Here is a 22975-nt window from a genome sequence, read left to right as displayed (position 1 = left end):
TAATCACCAAGTTTGTACACAGATGTGTCTGAGATTTTAGGATTAGATGATGCAAGTTGAGTTGCAGTAAATGGGATGTGGACTCAAAGCAGAATGACAAAAGTCGACGACAGTAGGTACACCGATGAGCTCTGAGCAGTAACTGTGGTGTGACGGGTTTCTCATTCCCCATCTACTACTCATCCTGCAAAAACTGTTGTATTATGTCCTCTTTAGCTCTAGAGAACCTTTGTCAAGAATGAAAAAAAATTACCATGCAATACCACCCAAGCATTTCAGTGTGAGAGCTTTAGCAGAAAGCCTGTGTTGGAAGTGTGGGGTCCAGCAATTTGGGAATGTGACCCAAGGAGTAAAAGTCAAGATATGCTGCATCAACCTCAAACATTCTTTTTTAAAAGCTATCTTTCACAAGTCAACACTGAACTGTTGGAGAGCCCTTTAAGAAAACTAAATCATGTTGTCCTTCTTTTCTGTCACCTATGACAACAATTAATTCACCGGAAATCTAGGGATGCAGTAGACAGCTTTACAGTGGAATCCAGAATGGTAAGCACAAGTGGTCACACATTTGGAAAAGTGTCCCAAGTTTATCCTAACCATTTAGACCACTTAGTTGGAAGAGAATGTGAATGTAAACGGACCCCAAGTGTCCCCTACAACAATTAATTGCACAGGGTAAACAGTAGGCATTTCAGTAGCTCTGCAAGATCTAGCTGATGATGGAGTACACTGCCATCTTAACTTTAAGGATTGCTTTAATTTTCACTTTCAAATAAATGGTTAAGATAATATGTTTGAATTGTGGACTTAAAGCCTGATTGTTGGCTTGGGTTCCTGTCCTATGTGCTCTATTGTAAATCTTTGCCTAACTTGTCACCATGTCCCAACATCTCAGCAGTGAAACAAAATGTTATATTAATTAATTGATGATAATGCCAAAGCAAAGGGTGTGAGATCTAGAATGTAATACTGCAAATAAATGAACTTTCCTTTGATGGTCATGTTAAATATGTCATTACCAAAATAAGACATTATTTCTATTTACTGATGCTGAAAAGGTTATGCATGCTTTTATTTTATTTTCTTTCTGCAGAGTCTTTAAACCTCATGCACTGTCACTCCACATCGTGCATGCAGTTTAGCACAGAGTTCATTAAAAGTCAGTGTTCTGAGAACAATAGGTGCAGGGCCCACTTTGATTTGAGCCCATAGCTCCCATTCCTTTATTGTATGGATAAAGAGCTGTGTATGTTTCTGCACATGTTCATCAGCAATTCCTGTCAGGACTGCTCAGACAAGAATGAGTCATGGAGGGAAGAGGTGTCAAAACACTGAAACTGTTGGGAAAAATGCAAATAATGTTCTCCCTCCATCCCTGGAGATACTTGCTGACATCTTGACAAAGCGCAAAAATTTCTGACATTGATGTCTGTCAAGTAGCAGAGCATCAAAACATTACATACGCCACTGTAATGCCCAGCCATCTTGTTTAGCATTTCTAACATGTGATTGTTCAATCAGCAGGCCTCTGCTTTGCAGCGCCAGAGAATCTTAATCATGTTTAGCCCCAGGGGGCCTAAACCCCGGGTGCCATATAGGAACTGTAAGGCCAGAGCTCACTTGCTTTGTGCCATCAATCAAAATGTGGCAAGTGTCCGGCAATAAGGAGCCGCTTCAAGTGGTCTGGCGCAGTTGGACTCCCTCAGTGGGAGTTGACAGGAAAGCAGACAACAGCACTCAGTGAACTGCAGGTGAGTCAATCATTTTAACAATTTGCGACATTTAAAAATAAAAAGAAAGACAAATGTTCACAAAAAATGTGAAAAATGTGTTCTTTGCAGAAGAAAGCAGTGGGCAATGTCAAGAGTCAGCTCTTCCAAACTACTTGATGGTAAAGCAGGATTGGTGTAACAATGATAATCTTGATTATGAATCATGTTTACCCAATCTGAGTTTTATCCTTCTGCATCTAAAGATACATTTAATTACAGCTCCTATGCATGAGAACTCCCAAATCTCCAAAATGACCTTCCAGCTCCAGAGCATTAACTTTGATGACATCAGCTGTCAGGTGAGAGAAAATTGTGGATTTGAAAACAGTGTGACTATTCATGTTGTGTGGATTTTGCCGTTTTTTTGAGTTTTGAAAAAAAAGAAAAAAAAAGAAAAAAGAAGATGACAATCAAAGCAGCAGAAGCCAAGATATCCTGACTTCTAGACAAAAACATGGTGATAGCTTTGAAATCACTGCATCCTACATTTCCCATAATACAACAAATAGCAATCGCTGACTGATTGATGCCCATATCTTTCAAACACCAGACCTCCACAGTTTTTAACGCAGGCTTTGTGCTAAAAATGTGTAGTTTCGCAGTCCAAGCTAAGATAACCCTGATGACATCAAAATGACGTCATCAGGGTTATTTTCTTGAGTGCCCCTTTAAAATCAGAGCATATCTTAACATCCTTGACTTCTATGTCAAAAACAAAATGAGTGCAATGCAACGTTCAAAATATGCATGAGTTGCTTGCTGTGTAATTGGTTCAACACTGCTGCTCACAATGGCTTACATTACCATAAGTCATTATAAATGTTTAAAGACATTTGAATCAAAAGTATTCTGCATGACAAGTGCTTTCCACTGCTGTTATTTATATGAATACCAGCATCAAATCCATGTTCTCAGGATTTCATTTTTATGCTTGTCCCATTTCAAGACTGTTTCTCCTTCAAATGGATTCAAATGGCATGATTATAGCACGACTTCTTGAACTAATTAAGCCCAAGGTTACTGTTCCTGCTCAGCTGCTCTCATGAGGGTCCTGCTAGAAAGCCTCAAAGAAGAACCACAAACTGAGATTTTTGTCTGTCATTTTCTATGCTTTAGTGGGAAGAGTTCATTAGGGATAATTAGAGATGAATCTGGGGAAAATCTTTCAATCTCATAATTCATGCCACCTTTTACATGGTAGTTACTAGGATCAGACTAGAAGTAATACGTATTCTCAACTGTAGTTATTTGTGAATGATAAATGGTTTGGTAATGAAATTTTACTTTTTCATTACAACTTTCATTACAACTTATCAGAGTCCAGGTCAACTGTTAGCAGGCAGCAAAGTGAAGATGTCAATTTGAAGTCTTTACGTTAACTCAACCCTAACACTAGCCCTGCCTTTAAACAGACATGTACTATATGTTTCACAATGATTCCCAAATCACTCCCCAAGGTCTTGGATGAGAAATTGCACATGCAACGATCTATTAAATCTTCAGTAAAACTGAAATATGAATGATGCCTTTTTACAAGTCATTATGATCCTTGGTTATAACACAGTCCACCAACAAGCTTATTGTTATAGTAACTTCATGACTTTATATCAGATAGTAACTCACATCTTGATTGGACATATCCCAGTAAGGTCGCTCCCCATAAGACATGACCTCCCACATGACAATGCCATAACTCCACACGTCACTTGCAGATGTGAATTTACGATACTGTATGGCTTCTGGTGCGGTCCATCGGACGGGTATTTTGCCACCCTGTTCAATAAAATGCAAGACAGTGGCTGGAGTTAAGATCAAACTCATTATATTGTGCATCTTCACAAGACATCAATTAAGACATCAATTAGCAAAAAAACAACTTCCCCCACCCAAAAAAAAAAAAAAAAAAAAAACATGAGCAAAAATACTGGCACCACTTTCAAACAAGGCACCCTTTGTGGATTTAAACAAGCTTGTTTAATATGCCATTGGCAGGTTTTGCTGCAGTGCTGCAAAGCTTTTACATCAAAGTTCAGTTATTAACAGCTTATTTACTTCTACAACAACAGACTTTATGGATTAACAGAAGTAGGAAACTCATGACTGTATGAATAACTGAAAGACAATCGTTTCAACTATTTTTACATTATCTTCATCAGAAGTGTATTGACATATTGCTCTGTCGTGTTGTATAACATCATATTTGGCTTCATATTGTATTTATTTCTTTGATTCATCAATTGCAAATTTGTAGCAGAGATTTAAGAGATTTACCAACCTAGCAACCCAAAACTCGTGCTTATTAATGGCTTATAACTGCTCTATAAAGTATTAGTATATGATTAACCACAAATAAAGCATTAGCGACAACTGATGCAACCTTTATAAAGGGGGTGCCTTGTCAGAGAGCTATACTGCATATTAAAAATGGTGCAGGCTACTTGTGCGTGCACCCATATTTCTGTTCTATTTTCAGGCTCTGGCTGGGACTTGATTAGAGAATTCAGACAGGGATCTGGGTAAAGAGAGCAAGCGCTTTAATTGACTCACAGTTGTTGTGTAGACAGCCTCAGGATCGTCGTCTATCACCCTTGACAGGCCGAAGTCAGACACTTTACATACGAGATTGCTGTTGACAAGAATGTTTCGTGCAGCCAGATCTCGATGGACGTATCCCATATCAGAGAGATATCTCATGCCTGCCGCGATGCCCCGCAGCATCCCCACCAACTGGATGACTGTGAACTGACCATCGTGTTTCTGCACGGCACAGAGAAACACAGGCAGGTCAGCCATCTTTACTGACCATGAGGGAAATGTAGGTCACAGCACTGCAGCAGCTCTAGCACAAGATTTATGATATTTATGTGATGCACAGATCCTGCTGCAGACTGCCTGCTGTCTGGGACACTTTCCAGCCAATGCAAAGAAAAGTTAGGAAAGATGCTGCTTTTGAACCTCCTGTGCTCCGAAGGTGATACTCACCCTGAGGAAAGCATCTAATGAGCCGTTCTCCATGTACTCAATGACAATCATCACCGGTTTTCCTGGAGACAAAAAGAAAAGGATGGACAAAAAGAAGGTGATTAATTGAAACCTGAATTTTGTTTACTTACATAATGCTTCACGGTAAACTATGTCGAAAACTGCTTCCAAGTTATTTTTAGCTATGTGTTTCATTGGCTTTTAATTAAAAGTTACCATCTGTTCCTTTTATTACAGTGTCTAAATGAGAAAATGTTAAACAGGCAGTGTGGCTAATTTAATCAGATATAATGTCACTCTAACTACAGGACTTTTACCTTTTAAAGCTAAATATACTGTGATGAAATGGATTTTTAACCTGCCTCGTGACATTCACAGTTTATACTTCCAGTTCACCTTCAAGTGTGATTACCTCTCGTCACGACCCCCTCCAGATGAACCACATTAGGATGGTCGAACTGTCCCATAATGCTAGCTTCACACAGGAAGTCCCGCCTCTGCTTCTCCGTGTAGCCCACTTTTAATGTCTTGATGGCGACCGACACGTCCCTCTTTCCAGGCAGTTTGAGCCGGCCGCTGCACACCTCCCCAAACTCTCCTGTGTGGGATGAGAACATTCATTAGTGAGGGGTGGGTTTACACAAAAAAAAAAAAAAATCAAGCACTTCACAATGACAAATTTATTAGTGTATTTTGAGACAAAGCAGCTGTGCAGTGGTGGAATACAAATTGTGAGTGTGACATCTTGTTATACTCAGGGGAGTGTAACCAAGACCTATAATAAGACATGCTGGAGATGCATAGATACTGTCATTGACCGCCTCTGTAAAACCCATGTGGCAGCAATTTTTCAGCTGTGGGAATCTCTGTGACTGCTTCTACCAGACGAAGCTCACACATTAATTGCAATGAACTTTTTCCCCTCTTTGCAATTGCACTATCAATATACAATGCATAAAGCTGTGTCCCTATTCAAGGTGTAAATATTTGGCTGTCAGTGTGATATATGAGAGCACACTCTAACTAAACAGCAAGAGCTAAGAGACAGAGGATGGGCTCACCTGCTCCAATAACCCGCTCAATTTTAATGCAGGAGGCATCCAGCTCCTTGGCAAATTGATGGACAGCCCTGTTTGGGTCCTCGTAGGTTTCAGGGTCAATGTAGGTTTTGGTGCCTGGAAATTTAACTGTAGAAAGGTAAGAGGATTACTGTTATGATTAAATATGCACACTGCGCACCAGCCGGCGCTTGACAGGCAAACGATTACTAAGACCAGTGATTCAGAGGGAAGTGCTGAACAGTCAGAGGCCGGTGTCAAAGGGTTTTCACACAGAGAAATTCCTCACAAATGGGAGGCAAAGATTTGAGTAACCCACGCGTGGTGCTTTTATGAGGCTGACAGTTACCTTTCCCCTGCCTGCGTCTGAGGCTATCTCACTGAAGAATATCCGTCTCTTGTTGGTTCACACACTTCTCTTGCTTGGTGGTTTTATATCAGTCTAGGGATGGTGGGGGGAGGGGGTCCCCTAAATTTTAAAAATCTAACAGCAGTTAGATGAGCAGTTTATGACATGAAATGGTGAAGATAATAATTTGAATATTGCAAGTAGTTAAAAACCTACGTGTGAAATTTTACTTCATGTTGAAATCTTAATTCAGCTTTAGGATAGGACAGGTGTTTGATCATTTCTGCTCAGGCTTGATTGCTGTCTGAACTCTGCTGTTTCAGCTTTAGATTATCTTAGGTTTCTGATTTTTTGCTCCAAAAGTGACCAAATGAATGTGAACAACTTGAACTAAGCTGATTTTTCTATCTGAATTTATGAACCTTAGAAATATACAGTATATAGTCAAACCACACTAATTCACATAGATGGTTTTCAAATTAAAATGTTTAATTTATTTATTTATAATTTATTTAATTCTGAAGTTATTACTGAAAGGTCTGAAAGTTGCTCACAAAGTTCAATTTCTCACTTTTTTTCGACACCCAGTTTTTTTTGGTTGAAGGCAGTCCCTCTGGTATTTAGCAGTTTTGTTGTTCATGCACTTTTCAAACATGCATTATGATTAATAAACAACAATGTCCAATATTCTTAGAAAGAAAATTGAACATCAATCTAAGGTAAGGTAAAAACGAAAGCGCTCTTTCAGTGCAGATATAAACACGTTTTCTATCATTTCATTTCATATCAAGGCAGGAAACTAAGTCTTTTGTTCAACTGATTTTTTGGGATTTTCTTAAAAATAAAGTCCAAGCAATTTCAAGTAAGACTTATCCTGGAAGAGTTCATGAATATCCATGAAGTGAGAGTGGAGGCAGTTTGTAGAAAATAAGGAAAACAAACAAGGTTAGAGAAAGGACAGAGATGGGGTAGGGGGTTACTATTTTGCCCAGTGCTCCAAATAATCAGCAAATTACAATATTATGCAGTATTAAGTGAACAGTCCATTCATGGGGCGATTACACTGCGCATTTTAAATTCCACTGATAACAATATAACCTGTCAACTTTAAAATTTAATGCGATAGTACAGCCATAATACACTGGATAAATGCTGGACCCAAACAACAGAATAGTGAGCTCATCCAGCTGGAGAAACACTTATTCTCTGCATGGAGGGAAGGCATAGCGGCCAATCCAACAGTGTAAATACAACAAATGCATTGTGCTCCAGCGAGGGGACGCCGGCAGCTGAGATTTCCCTCCACTTGCTCCCATAATTGCTTCGTCCATCCGAGATGTCAGTGGATCTGATAGGAGATGTCTTATCACGACTTCCTCGCTGCGACATGGCAGACAAATTGGGTCTACATGTTGAATTCTCGCGCTATCTAGCCTCTGTCGCCCTGGCAGCCTTTCGTCATTTGATATTGCACGGCAGATCCTTCCATTAAAGCCGACACTAGCCTTGTTTGTGTTTTTTCCCCACTTTTCTTTTTTCTGCGTCAGCGGGTGGGTCCTGTGAGCTGCTGAGGTGGATCTGTCAGATACTTAGCAGCAGCCAACCTGTGCTCACCACCACTGTCTCTGCTTTAGTCCTACACTTTGTGGCACCTCTGACCCTTTGTTTCCAAATCAGCAGTTTGCCTACAGCGCGGATCATTACGGCTCCACTAGGGGAAGCCGTCTGCTGCTGTGTCTCCAGGGGCATCATTAGGGGTGGTGTATCAGTGTTATATATATATATATATATATATAAACAACCCTCGTACTGATAGAAGGAGCCCCAGAATCAGCCTCTACGACTGAACAAACTGTGTGCACACCAAAAACTCTGATGCTCTCTAGAACCTTCTGAGCTTTTACATTTTTAAAGAACACTCCTTCCTCATGGGTCAGCCTCTTCTCCTTCCCTAGCAGCTGCCAGATTCATGCATTTGTAGCATCCTAACTTCTTCATCTCCACGCACTGAGTCGAGCCAATCAGCAGCAGATGTTAGGCTGATTGTTTCCGGCATTGACTCATAGCAAATGAACTGGGATCAAACAGTTATGGCTGTGGGTGCTAATGGGTTTTAAGGCAGCCTTCCTATTCAGCACAGTGATTGAGATGTGTCTATCTGTGTGTGTGTGTACATATATACTATATGTGTGTGCATTTGGGCTGATGAATGCAGGCACTCACACTGGAAGTAGAGCTCCTCGTCTCCCTCCTGATCGGCTTTGCTGTACCCGCAGTGCCTGCACGGGGAGAGGAAGAGAGTGGCAGAATCAACTGATTGTGCGAAAGAAATAAATTCCCTAAAGTACAAGAATTTTAATGCCGCAACTAATGCCGTGCATGACAAATCTCTTAAGAAACCCAGCTGAGCAGCGGGAGCTGTGAACCCAGCAGTCTATAGCCTGGGAATGTATCTAATCATGTAACATATCAGATAATACATGCACTGCAAAGGACTGTTCAACATGTCTTGTAATATTAATTTGTAATATTAACGTGTTGAAGGTTCCCTCAAGCAGGTGATTTGCTGCACAAAGTTGGTCTTTGAGCACAAACTGAAAAAAGGGATGAAGTGGGAAAGTGAAATAAGCCACAAGTGATGGACATGCACTTACTGTTAGGACGTTACACGTGTGCAGCTTGTCTCCAGCGTTCATGCGGCATACTTCAAATCTTAAAACACTGCTTTTACTTACAAGCCAACAGCACTGTCACTACGTCTTACCACTTTTTTTTTTTTTTCTTTTTTTTTTTTTTGCAATGGCTGGCTATTTTGGCCTCAGGAAAAAGCTAGTCAGTGGATCTTCAGTTAACATGTGATGACACGACACATGACAGCAACGCTATCAAACAGTACATTATCACAATTTGAAATCATTTGTATTTTTTGCCTGCACATCCACAGGCTTTGAACACATCATGGTTCTCTGTAAATAACTGAGCAGATGAGAGTTTTTCTGGCTAAAAAAATCTAAATAATAATTTAAATCTAAATTAAGAGGTAATTGGCATTGTAAGTATTAAAATAGTGCCAGGAAAGTCTGTATGGTAAAGCACCATTAAAGCAAGCTCTGATGGAATGGCATCCATGCAGATGAAACCACAGATGAGGAATATGAGGGGATGATGATAATGACAATGGGAAGGGCTCTTTGCAGTGGTGGAAAAAAAAAAAAAAATGTATGCCATACTTCATCCCGCCCTCAGGATCTCTCTCACACACACATACAGGAATGCAGAGCCAAAGCTTTCTCACTCTGGGGTACTTGTCTCATAATGGCTCTGCAGAAATAGCTTAAAAATTTTGTTGGGGCTGGGAAAAAAAAAAAAAAAAAAAAAAAAAAGAAGAAGATGCATCACAACCCATTAGCACAGCATGCCACGAGATGATGGGTGCACGTGTGTGTGCGTGTGACAACTCCACAGACGTGGAGGCCTGTGAGTGACAGAAAGACTAATTGACAAGCGCAGACTCACAGGAGCGGAGAGTCAATGGGGCCCGCGAGAGCGTACCTTCTCCCGATGATGAAGCCGAACACCATGAACACCAGGATGATGGTCCCCGCCACAGCCACAACCGCGATGATGATGACGGGGTTCTGCTCGCTGGAGACAATCGCAGCTGATGAGACGGACACACACATAAACACACACGGACAGACATTCAGAAACACAGAAATGCTCAGTGTGAAGTTCAGCACATCAAAGACTACAATCTGCGGGACATAATTGAGCCCAATGAGAGGCGTGGAGATTGATAACCCCCCTCCTCTCCTTCCCTCTGAGAGAGTGGAGGAGGGACGCTTCTATTTTTGAGCTGTCCTTATACACACGGCTCTACTGTTTCAGAAAGTGGGCTTAATAGTCCCAGACGGCAATGGCGATGCCCTTCATCTCCAACAAAGACACATTCAGGTTGGATTGTTTCCCATTCAGAACTCTCACAGTGCTCGAACTGTTTGCATTGACAAACTGCCGATTGCTCCGAAGAATGTCTCGCCGTAGCGTCGTATAAAGTCAACGCGAGTGGTGTACGAGGGGGAAAATTCATGCATTTTAAATCAGTGGATCTGCACTGTATAAATGAAAGAGAATGATTTTTTTTTTTGTGGCCTGTCTGAGGAGGAGGGGCTGAAAAATAAAGCTGCATCAGCTGTTTCTCTATCAAGCTTCAGTATCTCACCAATTGTCTATTTTGGGAGGACTTAAGAGTACTCAACTGTCAAATTACACACTTGTCAGGAGGCTAGTGGTTCACTGTGCTGGTGGAGAACACTTTGACCAGACTGCAACCTTCTAACCTTGTTACAGGACGCACTCTGCATGTGGTATGAGTAATTAATGTGACCTCTTTTGCAGTAGTGTCGGATATAAGATGTGTGGAGTGTGTTTGGGTGGGAAGGTTCGATGCTGTGGGTTTTCACAAATTAGATGAGAGCTTTAATCTTACAAATACACAAAGAATGAAAAAAATACAAATAATAAAAAATAACAGCTATAATTTACATGTACACTAATTAACAGAATATGTGATTTGTGTAATTTCTGCACAACAGAAGACTAAAAATGACAATTTGTGGTTTTAGGGGGAGTTACATGCTGGAACTATTTTTTGGCGAACAAAAGCCGGGCGCACTGACTGTGTGCAGCTTCCCAGAGTCCCGAGCTGTGTCCAAAATCACTCCCTTGCTTGCTCATTCACCACGTTATAATAGATACTAAATAGTTGAATGTTTAGTGGTCGGTAAATTGAGATCTTGAACACTTAGAAATCATACTTACTTTGCTTCATCACTGGCACCTTTATTATTTCAATTGTGGGAATTTTTGACATTAAATTCACATCCTGTCAAATTAAATGGTGGAGAGTAAATATAATGCACTGTATAGTAAATATGGAGTGATCTCAGACAAAGCCTTGGTGTTACAGTGAGGTTGCCAGGTTTGGTAACATTGTGCCTGCAGGCCAAAAACAACACATTGTAACTCCCTCTAAAGCCATATATTGCTGTTTTTGCATTTCTGATTATGGACATATTTAAGAAACAAGATAAAGCATGTTAATGAATCAGCTTTAGAGTTGTTGGTATGCCTAGCTTTCACTGTGGAGAGAGCCAAGCTAGCTGATTCCCCCTGCTTAAAGTCTTCATGTGAAGCTAAGCTAACCATGTCCTGTCTATAACACACAGGCATGAGGTCGATTAGAATGTTCTCATCTCACTCCGGGAAAGAAAGCTAGTAAGCGTATTCCCCAAAGTGTTGATATTCCTTTGATGTAGCATGTGCCATGTTCTTACCACAATATTTCATAAGGGCAGTCTTTTTAGAGAGCTAAGCCACCAGGGTCAGTGAGGATAGTTTTGGCTTCATTTATAGAAGTCTGAAAGGCGAGAATCATTTTGCCTAAGCTCATGTGTGCCCATGCTTAGAAGATCTTATAATGACATCATGATCCATAACATGAGCACCTCACAGCAGCATCCCTCACCAAAACTCCAAGTAACACAATGTGACACTTAGGGCAAAGCTGATACACCTGATTAGATTTAAATGAGTTTATCCTCATGACGCTACAGCAGCTTGTCCTTGTGCTTAGTGATTTTTCCCATGACGTGTTGTCAGCATAAAGTCAAAGTAATTTCTGTTTGCTTTGCTCGAAAGTAAATCATTTCCCCGAGCTCTTACTGCAGAAGCTGGAAACATTAACAAGTTGTGCATAAATTAGGAGTTGAAAGCCTGTGTGCTAATACAGTGTGCTGCTGTGGTCGAACTCTCTCTGTTAGGTGCTTGCTATTGATGAATTTGGAGAGATACTAATGCCCTCTGTGGTCTTTTCATTCAAAGAGGTGAAACATTACCAAATGAAAAGCATCAGGAGAGACTGTCTGGTAATGATACATCACTTCTTTACATCTGTAAACTAGAATACCACCAGTTCATCAGAGCTTTCGCATTTTTCCGCTTTGCACAGATTTCACTTGAAGCTGACTTTTGCTTTTAGGATATTGTATGCAAAATAATGTATTAGCAAAAGCTAATACAGGAAGTTTCTAGAAATTGCCTACGCTGTTTCCTTTTCTGTGTTCAGTCGTCTTCTACTTCCATTTATACTACATGTTCCGCTTATACATTTAAGTTTAGCTGCCTGCAAAATATGAAAACATTACTTAATATAGCATCATGTTTGAAAGATGTACCACAAAAAAAGACGAAAACAAAAAGGTCTAACCTGAGCCTAAATAAAAGATGCTTAATCGTGGGATGTAAGGTTTTGACTCATGTTGCATGATTTTTATTTCGATATTGGAAGCTGAAGTCCAGATGAATATACGGGTGTTCTCAAGTGACATAATAATTAGCATTACAGTTGTGTATGAAATGGGAAATGGGTCCATATGAGTATAGTTTATAGGTTTTTCATGAAAAACAAAACAAAACATTTTTTTGTTTATTTGATAGTGCAGCTAAAGAGAGACCACCAGGTGAGTTTCCAGGGCCCTAACTCCAACTCGTCAACCATTTACTGTCAAGTCCTTCAGGTGCCAGGCTTAAATAGCTGGTTATGTGGTATAAATAACACACGTGGAACATCAAGTTTTATCCTGCATCGCACAACAATTCTCGTGGAAAAACTGATGAAAACTTATTGAGGACAAACCACACTGAACTGTAAACTATCTTCAAATATTACTGCACACACTCCTGTGCTGTTTGGATCTGCACAGAGCCTATTTTTTTTGTTCATACCTGAATAATGTATTCCATTACTGCATACATTTGGATGCTGTTTGTACCTGCACAGAGCCTATTTTGTGTTCATACCTGAGTAATATATTGATTTTAGTTTACATCCCTTAACATTACATAAAACATATAATGCACAGCTAAAGCAGTAGTCATTGAAAAAGTGTGTGTTCTTGCATCGGTCGCCTGTATATAAAGCCTACCTGTGGCCTCTTCCTTGGTGGTTATCTCTAATCTGGGGCCGTAGGTGCCGTATCCTGCCTCTGTGAAGGCCCTGATCTGGAACACGTAGGCCGTGCTGGGCTTCAGGTTGTTCACTGTGGCTGATGTGGACTTGGACCTCACCGTGGAGTAGATCCGGTCCTTCTGATCCTGTACAAGGAATAAATCATCTTTTATTCAAAAGACTGACCTTTTCACCATTTGGGGGAAAAAAAATGAATATCCAGCTGCTGTGAAAGTCTGAGTCCCATTGAAGTTCATTATCTTAACGCCTGCTTTGAAAATACTGCAGATATAATTCAGAGGGTGTAATTACCTGCCCTTTGCAAATGGAATGAACGTGATTTAAAAATGTCTAATTCAAAAAGATACACAGTGTGGAAATTTAAGATGAAATCATTCAAATTTAGTAGTCATTTTAACATTTAGTTATATATATATATATATATAATGTTGAAAAAAATGGAAATGGAACTGATTTGTCGGGGAAATCAGTATGTCTGTAAAGACTATAAACTCTGCTGTTAATCTGATTATAAAATGTGCTTCATGCTGAAAGCACCTTATAAGATATTGAACTACAGTACAGCAAATTCCAACCCCTTCAATGTTTTATTTTGTCCAGCCTTTATTTGAATACTAGCTTTCATTCAAGAATTAAAGAATGAAAATCATTTCATCAATTATGCTTTATACTGCACACATTCTATGGAACGTGGTTATGTTAGCATTAGGCAGCCTGCAACACTGAAAACATGAACACCTATGAAAAGTTCTCCATCAAGGAATCCATTTGGATGCACAGGCTGCATGCATTGTGTACTTTGTTGTTGATCTGTAAATGTTTTGCTTGGCAAAAGCCCAAATGGAATGCCAGGGTCTGTTAGGGGTGTAGTTGTTGTTTCCAATTTTCCACTTTTACAGCTGGGCAGACCACAGCCGCAGTACGTGACATAGGAGACTGATTCGCCCGTGTTTGCGAGCGGCTGTGGCCAGCAGGACTGGCATCAGAGCTCTGCTACCCTGCCTTTGATTTGCTGGGTTAAATTCGCTCCATTAAACCTCGCTGTAAAAAGCTGATGTGTTCAGACTTGAAACACAGTGAAGCAGCGGTATAATCTATGTGGAAGGGGAAAGGAGATAACAGTAACAGATTGCTAATTCTGGCAGTGCAGCAGCCATGGATTGTGTGTGTGCTAACATGTGCGTGGGGGCGGCTGTGAAGGACTACAGCCTGATTAAAATCTTATGAGCATCTCATTCATTATTGCAATTATGAGACAAAGAAGGTACTTGCAGAATCTTGTGAATTCCTCTCACAGCAGCATGCAGATAGAATACAAAATGAAGAGCTGACAAAAGTGAATGTGATGTGAGAGATGGAGGGGAAGCGCTTTCAGAAAGAGACAAGGGCACAAACACATCCACAGCAACTCACTTTTTCATAGTATTTGATTTCATATTCAGTGATGACGCCGTTGGGTTGGTGCGGCTCCTGCCAGGAGAGCTGGATGCTGCGCTGCTGTACTTTCTCCTTGATGACCTCGCTGACCTGGGACGGAGCTGTTTAGACAAGAACATGTCAATAAGCAGAGGGCAAACCCTCACTGCACGCACACGCATACAGCAGCCACTAATCAGGCGCTCCAACACTCAGCGGCCCTCGCAAGCCGCCGAATATTCACGGGGATGCTTCTAAATGTTTACACCTCATGATCGAAATTTCAATTACAGTGCAAACGGCGGAAGATAGCATTACCCCCAGCCAGTGGAAAACTGCAACATGTAGATTATGAATGACAATTCAGTTCAATTAATTCCAACATTTCCAGCGGAACAAGCAGACACTTAGTCTCCCTGATGACAGAAGTATTCAGAAAGCTCTTAGAGGCAGAGGGGTGTACCTGTAACCTTCTGAACACCAGTCTTATGCACACCAATTATCTATGGCTCTTTGCATGACTCATTATAAGTGTCTGGCTGCCTGGATTAAGTGCTACAACATTTAGATTTGCTAAACAGTGCATATGCACACTCGGTTATATTTTCAGTTGTCAGTACCTAAAGGTACGTGATGGTACTGAACTTAACAACCTTGTTCAGATGCTTAAGCCTGAGTCTGTGCCGTGTAATGTTTCAGCATACGCTCTATCATTTAACTACTGCGAGTGCTGTGGCTGCAAAAACACCTTCTTTAGCTACTGTACTACTACTGTTACCCCTGCTATCATTGATGTAGCACCAACTACAGCTACTGCTCATGTACTGCACTGTGAATCTATGTGAAAGAGCTGACCTGTGTAGATGTGCAGCAGAGCACAGAACATTAATTACCATCAGATCCTGACCAAAGCGACGGTTACTGTACCACGTGTGCAAATGTGCACAATAATTCTGTCAATGTAAAGATGGAGTTATGGTTCGAGCCGCCGTGTGATGCTGCAGGTGTTCAATAAACTCAAAGGGAAGACTCTGACACGCAGTGCTGACAACAAACAGAAAAACAGTTTCGACAAAATCCCAGATATATTCAGTGCTGCTGTGTTCACTGTTGCTGGTGACATGAACTCAAATGAGATGCAGGAAGTTTTCTGTGAGTGCTACACATCCCATGTGTTCTGGAGTCAGTTTAACTCTAAATATTGAGGGGAACAAATCAGCTTCCTTCCAGTTCTTTGGGGGAATCTGATGTCGTGTCAATCACAAATACTGAGAGGGACAAATTTCCATGTTTCATCATTTGTGGGGAGATACTACATCTACTTTTATAATTACAAATAAAATTACAAATGTAATTTAAGGAGAAGACAAAGGTACTTGTCTCCACGGCTGAAGCTGTATATCAACAGATTTTTTGGATATAACCACAACATTAACATATCTCCACCTTATTCCATTGATATGGAGAACCTGTTAGCAAGCAGTTGCCTATGTACACATCCTCCTGACACACAGCAACATTGGTATTCTTTCAGATTCCTGCGTCTGCCCACCTGACAAAGATAAATATTCACCTTTTGTTTTTTCTTGTCTCCAACCAAATCCTGAGAATCCTGTTTACCAGAGAGTTTCTAACTTTGTCAGGTGTTTGTGGCTGGGCAGGTAGCACACGGCGGATTCAGTGAAAACAGCTCCTGCTTTTGCTGCAGAGCAGTAAGACTGAGCCAAAATGGGACAGTTGAGGGCCCTACACAAAGCAAATTCTACATGTAGAACTGACAGAATTAGAGATATTTCTCTGAGTTTTTTACTTCAACCGACCCAATAAACTGTTTCACAATAAACCATCATTTCATCCTGAATCAGTAAGTGTTGCTTTGATGTCATATTTTCTAAAAATGTGAAAACTATATCTAATGCAAACCAGCTCTGAGTACAGTCAGCGGCCTGTTTTTACGACTGCGCTAACATACTTTTTCATTTAAACAAATGTAATTTTTAGGACTTAGAGGCAGAGGGAGAAGTTGGAGGATTTTATGGAGTGTTTAATACCTCTACTAATTTTGCAGCTGTGCCTTTTGCTTCTGTATAACTTCCATTACCTTTACATCACTGTCATCATCATCTTGATTATAATCACCATCATTTTTACAGCACTTTTCGTTAAGACGCTAGTGAGGAAAAAAAAGAGGGCAATCTTTTTGGGCGACTAAACCTTATCCCAGGGAGATGATACTTTCAAACAATAAACTTACTGCACTCTGAACAGCACAGCAATCCTTTCTGTCAACACAGTGTGAAATCTTGATGACTCATGCTGCTCTTGGGGCAAAACATATTAATTAACATGTCTTAGCAAGTTTGAAAAGCCGTCCTGGGGACGATGCAAACTCTGAGGTAAAAGCCACTTGTCGGGAGCCGTACTTTGATTTCTGTTTCCTGGGTCTTTCATGGATTAAAAGTGCTTTGAAATGAAATGAAAGCTGATGAATGATAAATTCACACCAAAGAAAATGTGAATTCTTCAAAGACACAGAATCTTCTGTGTTGACGTGAATTTACTTGATTGCCTCATTTGGAGCAATTTACAAATGACGAACAGAACAATAAGCTTACATTTCTCTATTGGCATACCATCTGGCGGTGTTTTATATTCCAAAATCTGCAGATTGTACAGTCCTAACCAGTCAAGGGACAGAGATATCCTTTATCTTTTGATACTGACCAGCAAGAGACAAAGCCCCTCACCCTGGACTAGCAGAAGCTGCTGAAGTGCTGAAGTGTCGGTGCCATGTTCAGTGACCCAGAGGGAGTGGACCTCTGTAGCCTTAATGCAGCCTGACCCCGGATTGTTTTAAGATGACCTGCCACTAATGACTCCGGCTGGATTAAAACCTCATTAGGCCTCATCGGCATTCCTGACAGTAATGCTCACGACAGCAGACACCCAAGACCTTGTCAAAAACCTGCTGTTGTGACATGTCCCCTCATAATCCACCCAAAACACAGGAACAATGTATCCTTTCTCAGCACAGTCAGCCGGTCAAAGGGACGATTGAGTTTTCACTCTCGAGTCACAACAAGCAGTTAGTGCAGCTTAACTTCATCCAATTTGGCTGCTTTCTCTGCCCCCATCCAGACGGCGTCCTTGAAATATGGACCTCTCTCTTTCCGATCCTAAATCTGGTTCGGGTTTATGGGCACTAAATGGTGCTTCTTGTCTGTGTTTACTGCTTTAATCTGACATTTGCTTTCATCCCCTGCTGATGGATTTTTCCACCCTGCATGTGCATAGAGGAACTACTTCAGGATATACGTATATTTACACTGTTATGAGCTCTTGGACTTTGGCAAATGGATATTTAGTTTCATACTGGCCCAGTGGTCTGTTTCTAAGCTTTTGACCTGAAGTGGGGGAGAGTGTTTATCTTTTATAATTCTTAAAGCTGGGGTTGGTAACGTTGGAGAAACCAGAAAGAGTAAGCTAGATTTTGAAAGTATCCAACTGAAAAATCCCTCCTCCTCCCTTCATGCCTCCCTCCAAAGCTACTCCCTCAAAACACATGAACTCACAGCGGCCAGCTTCTCATGAAAGAGCGTTGGGGAGAGGAGTAGTGATGAGAGGACATGTTCTTTTAATAAATACATAAACAACCAACGCTATTAAATGCCACAGTCATATAAAAAACAAGAAAACTAGCCTTCGTGAACGTACCCTTCAATCTTTCAGTCTGAATCAGCAACCCAGCCTGGGTCATAGTGCTCACCACTGTGCATGTGTACTCTGTGCCACAGGGTTAGCTGCTGACACACACGTCATGCTAGCATGTTAGCATTGGGAGATTTGGCTGCATTTCTCTACCAGCCTTGTGTGACGAGCTCACTATAGCTTTACCAACAAATCCGCCTTGCTTTGTGGGAGACTGCAGTCACGGGCAGAGTGCATGCTGCAACAGCCACAGATAGTGGATTATTTTTGTTTGTCACAGCATTTGATTATTGACCGATTATGGTTATTGATTGCTGTCGGGCTGTGTATTATACAGCATATATATCTTTTGCTGTCTGGGTGAGATGGTCTGGGATTTTTACTTTGCTTTTCTACTTTTCTTCTGAAAATCAATTAATAAGAAAGAAAAGGACCCACATGCTGTTTTTCAGAAAGAAGTACACAAACAAACACATTGATCACCCCAACTCTGCTGGTGAGACAATCCAAATCCAACTTTATGCTTTCATCTGTATTGCTTCCTATCATAGCCAAACACACTGTAGTCTGGTTCCTATTGCCAAGCAGTATGTTTATTCTTTTTATTTTCTGCTTTCAACACTGGCCTTTTACTTGCTCAAATACAAGTCTCAAATGTCACACATATGCATCTGAGTTTGTTATGCTTGTGCTAATTGAAAAAATGAGGAAGTAATCATTTCTAAGAAACCACATTCTTGTCAGAGATACATGGCTTTCGAGCGGCAGCAGAGATATTGCCTGAGCCACAGAGGCAGGGTGCAGCATGAGGAGCTACTTTCCCACACAGCTTCTTCCCCCTCCAGAGTGTGACGCAGGCTCAGGCACCAGATCTGCCCCATTTACCCCCCTTTAGCCCACGGCTGTAGTAGCAATGACTCAGCCCGACCGCGCCCCATCTTCCACTCCTTTACTCCACCACGGGTGACACAGAGCCGGGGCCCTGTGTTTCCACAGAGATCATGAGATCAGTGAGCAGTATTAGCAGACCCAGCATTCCACAGGTTACAAGGTGATCATTGTCACAACGTTATTTTCACAATGTAAAAGTGGTAATTTTTCATTTCTCAGGGCTGTGAATGAAGACCAGAGTTCAGCGTTAATTCTACGAAAAACCTACTCCTCTGCCTCCCCCGCAGATCAGTCAGGCAGCACTGTGTGACAGCCATTAATGACTGACTTGATATCATGGAGACCAGAAGAAGTCAGGCACTCTCAGACTTTTAACATACCTGTAGGGCTTAGCATGGCGGAAAATTGTATAATTGTTATGCCGCTCTTAAAGAGACTTTTCAGGAAGGCATTTGTGCATTCATTTTGCAATATTAGAAAATGTGTTAGTGACCCTGAACACCTTCTCCTGTAAAGATAACTGATCCAGAAGCCAGTCTCCAACGTGCTCTGCATTTGAATATCTTATGAATACATTAGACAGTGTGTTTTAATATCCTCTTCTTTCACTCAGCCTGCTGATTTCAACTCGGAGGCGAAAAGCCGAGCGGAGGTAGTTCATTACATAAGCGTCTTTCTCTGCCTCCGTGCTCGCCTCATGGACCGTACCAATGCTATAAACACATATATTAATTACTGCTGTTTTCAGCATGAGCTTGCGTATCTTAATGCTTATGGCACCATTTTTGTTGAAGGTTTTTAATTTGAACAGGACACTACAATGTCTCCTTGAGAAAATAATTTCAAAAAATGTCAAGCACACTACTGACGCTATGCGCCGGATAAAAACTAATTTTGACACATTAATAAACGTCCTTTTATCATCTTAAGGATGTAGAGTTTTCTTTCGTTTTTTCCTCAAGAATCTATGGTAACATATTTAAAATCCTGGCTCTGCTCTCCATTAGATCAAGTATTTCACACATTGACAGCGATTGATGCATTTAACATGCCGTATTGGTCTATTCAGCTTCCCCTTTCATCACTGCCGAGCCGAATATTTACAGTTCAGGGAAGCCTGCTTGTTAGACAGAAGCCTTTTTAACACATCATCTCCAGCAGCCTGTGAAACAAAAGCGCGGCGACAGTTTGGTCCCGGTCTGGGCTGACACTAACGAGGGATGACATAATCAAGATTACTTCGACTTGATGTTGTGACTCCCATAACAGAGCAGAAAGTGACTGCTGTTAAATGTTGGCATCTTGGGAGCAATGGATGTTTAAGTAATGGTTTTTGCGTAATCCCCTAAAGGTGGTGATTGTTGCGGACAGAAATAGTTCTATTTGAGGAGATTGCAAGTCAAGAGGTTAAAAGTGAATTCCAGCAATTAAGTAGGACACTTCCATAAAGTTAGAAGATTTACAAGAGACAGATTTAAAAAAGAATGGTCAAAATTGGACCAGTAGAGGCTGAGATTTAGGCCCTGGTATGAAGGAAGCTCCAAACTGCTGGATCCACCATTTCCCAGAATGCAACCATTTGCATCATTTTGTGAATCTGGGCTTTACAAAGACTTGACAAAGCTCCACAGCCACAGAAGACTAGTAAAACTGACTTTTAGGAGTAAAATTGGTGGGATTCCTCTTTAAGGTCAAGGCAGGGCAGTTTGGTTAACTTTTGCTCATGGTTAAATGAAAAACCACTTTAGCTGAAAATAAAGACTTCACTCAGCCTCAGAAAAATTGCTTGCATGAGTTGAGAATTGTACGTGGGTCGCTGGCTACCAAGGCAAATGTATCGGAGCAGTCAGCCCCCCCTCTGACCTCCACACACTCACTTTCCACCACTCTGTTTCAGTGTCAAACTGCTGCCTGCTCCCAGTCGTCTCCTCTCCATGTAATCCTCTCCTGGTCGGGAACGTTTGTCTCTCCCTGCACGGGATATGCAATTTGCATTTTGAGAAAGTGCGATCATTTCACCAAATTTCATGTGACCCCAGCTGCTTTTTACGGTTGGAAAGCCTGTGTATGTTTGCGTGTGGGCGTTTGCTTGCCTGTGTGAACCCAGTTAAAACGTGCGTGTGTGTGGGTGGATGTTATCTGCCCCAAGCTACTCCTCACCTGACTGTGGAGCTGGCTGGACTGAAGCTAGCTTGCAGCTTTGCTCTAAAAGCACCTTCATCCACACAGTGGGTAACATACCTAAAGCATTCTTGAATTAAAAGCAGAACCCCCTTCAGTAACCGTGTGCATTCGGAGCACGCTCAGTGAGTCAATGATGGAGGACAATAACAGACCCGGGCTCTGATGAATGTGGAGGGAACTGTCAGAATTGGCGTGACAAGTTTCTTGCTTTTGGGCTCCAGAGGCAGTGTCTTGCCGGTGGCATTGAGACTGCACGGCATTGTGTTTCACCAGCCGCTGCCATGCCGTGCCATGTCAACTCTGCTTAGACCCAACCAGGGTCAAAAAGGGACAGTAAGTGAGACAGTCAGTAGCACTTTTCATTTTGTGAGCTGATCATAAGAATTTCAAGGCCTTGTCCAAAGACATCATATCTTAGTCTTCAAATTACTATGTTTAATGCTTAAAGTGTTACTATAATGACAAATTATTACATGAGTATGTTTAGCTTCTTTAAGCTCACCATTTTAGTTTTCCGGCCCACATACTCTGCTCTCATCAAGCTCTTTCCACGGGCAGCAGGCAGCTGCTTTCAGAGGCAAAAGGTCAGAGACCAATAATTTAACTGTGCCCCCTCATGTCTGAAACCAAACCTACACTCTTATAGGTATCTACATTATCCAGTCTGATCAACTAAATTACTTTACAAGCTCTCCATTATGAGGATCATGTGGATCTTGGCCAGACATAGTTACACCTGCAGCGTGTCCTCCCATCAAAGGCTAACGGTATCATTTTGGAACACTTGGATTTTGAGCCTGATGATTCCTATTCACTGTGAACACTTCAGGTAGAGTTGCATGAAATATCCTTGAACCAAGAGTATTTGAAAATAGAGTTTTAAAGAGCCTGGCAGAGGACGGAGTGTTCGCTGCATAACAATGCCGGTCGAGGCAGGGACACCTTTAGTGACCATGCGGGGAGGTCAAAGGCGGCTCCGTTTGAAAGCAATTAGCTAGGCCTGATTTGAAGGAGACCTAGGCTGGGTCTTTCATGTTCTATAGGACTGACAGCTCCAGAGGTGGTGGGATGATTATTAATACATATCTGATGCTTTCACCACTGACAGCTCAACACAGCCATCAAAATTCCCCTCATTATTTCCTAGTTCAAGGACCCCACTATCATATATTCACATCAATTCTCTGGATCAACAGAGAGGTATCAAATCCAATTCTCTTTGCCTCAGAGCTTTTTTTCCTTAAGTGTAACCATCAGCAGAGAGGTCTGATAGCGATGTGCTTATCAAATGATGGTGGGATGTGTTTGGCCATAAAGGAAGCGCATTAGATGTCAATGAGAATTTCTTCAGCTAATAGAATCCCTCCTTGAATTCTCCCTGTGCTCAAGCAGGTAAATGTTTTTTGGTGTGTGATTCGCTGAGTGCATCACCAACACCTAACAGCTTAAGTATAGCCCTGTGCGCTACTGTGAAGCCAGGAATCAGAATCACAGTGGAAGGTCAGTGGGGGAAATTGCATTCATGCTACACTGACATGCACACACAAGGCGCACTGTGCTTGATTGCCCCTCCAATGCCTCCTGA

At 41.4% G+C, this 22975-nt stretch overlaps 1 protein-coding gene across 4 annotated transcripts in view; it reads right to left on the bottom strand.

Moving 5' to 3' along the window:
- Nucleotides 1–22975, bottom strand: part of epha7 (eph receptor A7) — an 85101-nt gene that overhangs the window by 7352 nt on the left and 54774 nt on the right. Inside the window, exons 6-14 of one of the 4 annotated variants that reach the window (XM_076755622.1) lie at nucleotides 14605–14729; nucleotides 13148–13316; nucleotides 9678–9822; nucleotides 8385–8440; nucleotides 5816–5941; nucleotides 5167–5352; nucleotides 4755–4816; nucleotides 4320–4529; nucleotides 3396–3545 (exon numbers count right to left, since the gene is read on the bottom strand). In XM_076755622.1, the coding sequence (XP_076611737.1) occupies nucleotides 3396–3545; nucleotides 4320–4529; nucleotides 4755–4816; nucleotides 5167–5352; nucleotides 5816–5941; nucleotides 8385–8440; nucleotides 9678–9822; nucleotides 13148–13316; nucleotides 14605–14729 (1229 nt within the window). The remainder of the gene's footprint in view (nucleotides 1–3395; nucleotides 3546–4319; nucleotides 4530–4754; nucleotides 4817–5166; nucleotides 5353–5815; nucleotides 5942–8384; nucleotides 8441–9677; nucleotides 9823–13147; nucleotides 13317–14604; nucleotides 14730–22975) is intronic. The other 3 variants (XM_076755623.1, XM_076755624.1, XM_076755625.1) reach the window with 3 other exon arrangements.

The sequence above is a fragment of the Chaetodon auriga genome, chromosome 18 (assembly GCF_051107435.1).
Source record: "Chaetodon auriga isolate fChaAug3 chromosome 18, fChaAug3.hap1, whole genome shotgun sequence".
In the NCBI taxonomy this organism is placed as follows: domain Eukaryota; kingdom Metazoa; phylum Chordata; class Actinopteri; order Chaetodontiformes; family Chaetodontidae; genus Chaetodon; species Chaetodon auriga.
The sequence above is the reverse complement of the archived record's forward strand: the minus strand, read 5'-3'. Positions and strand labels throughout refer to the sequence as shown.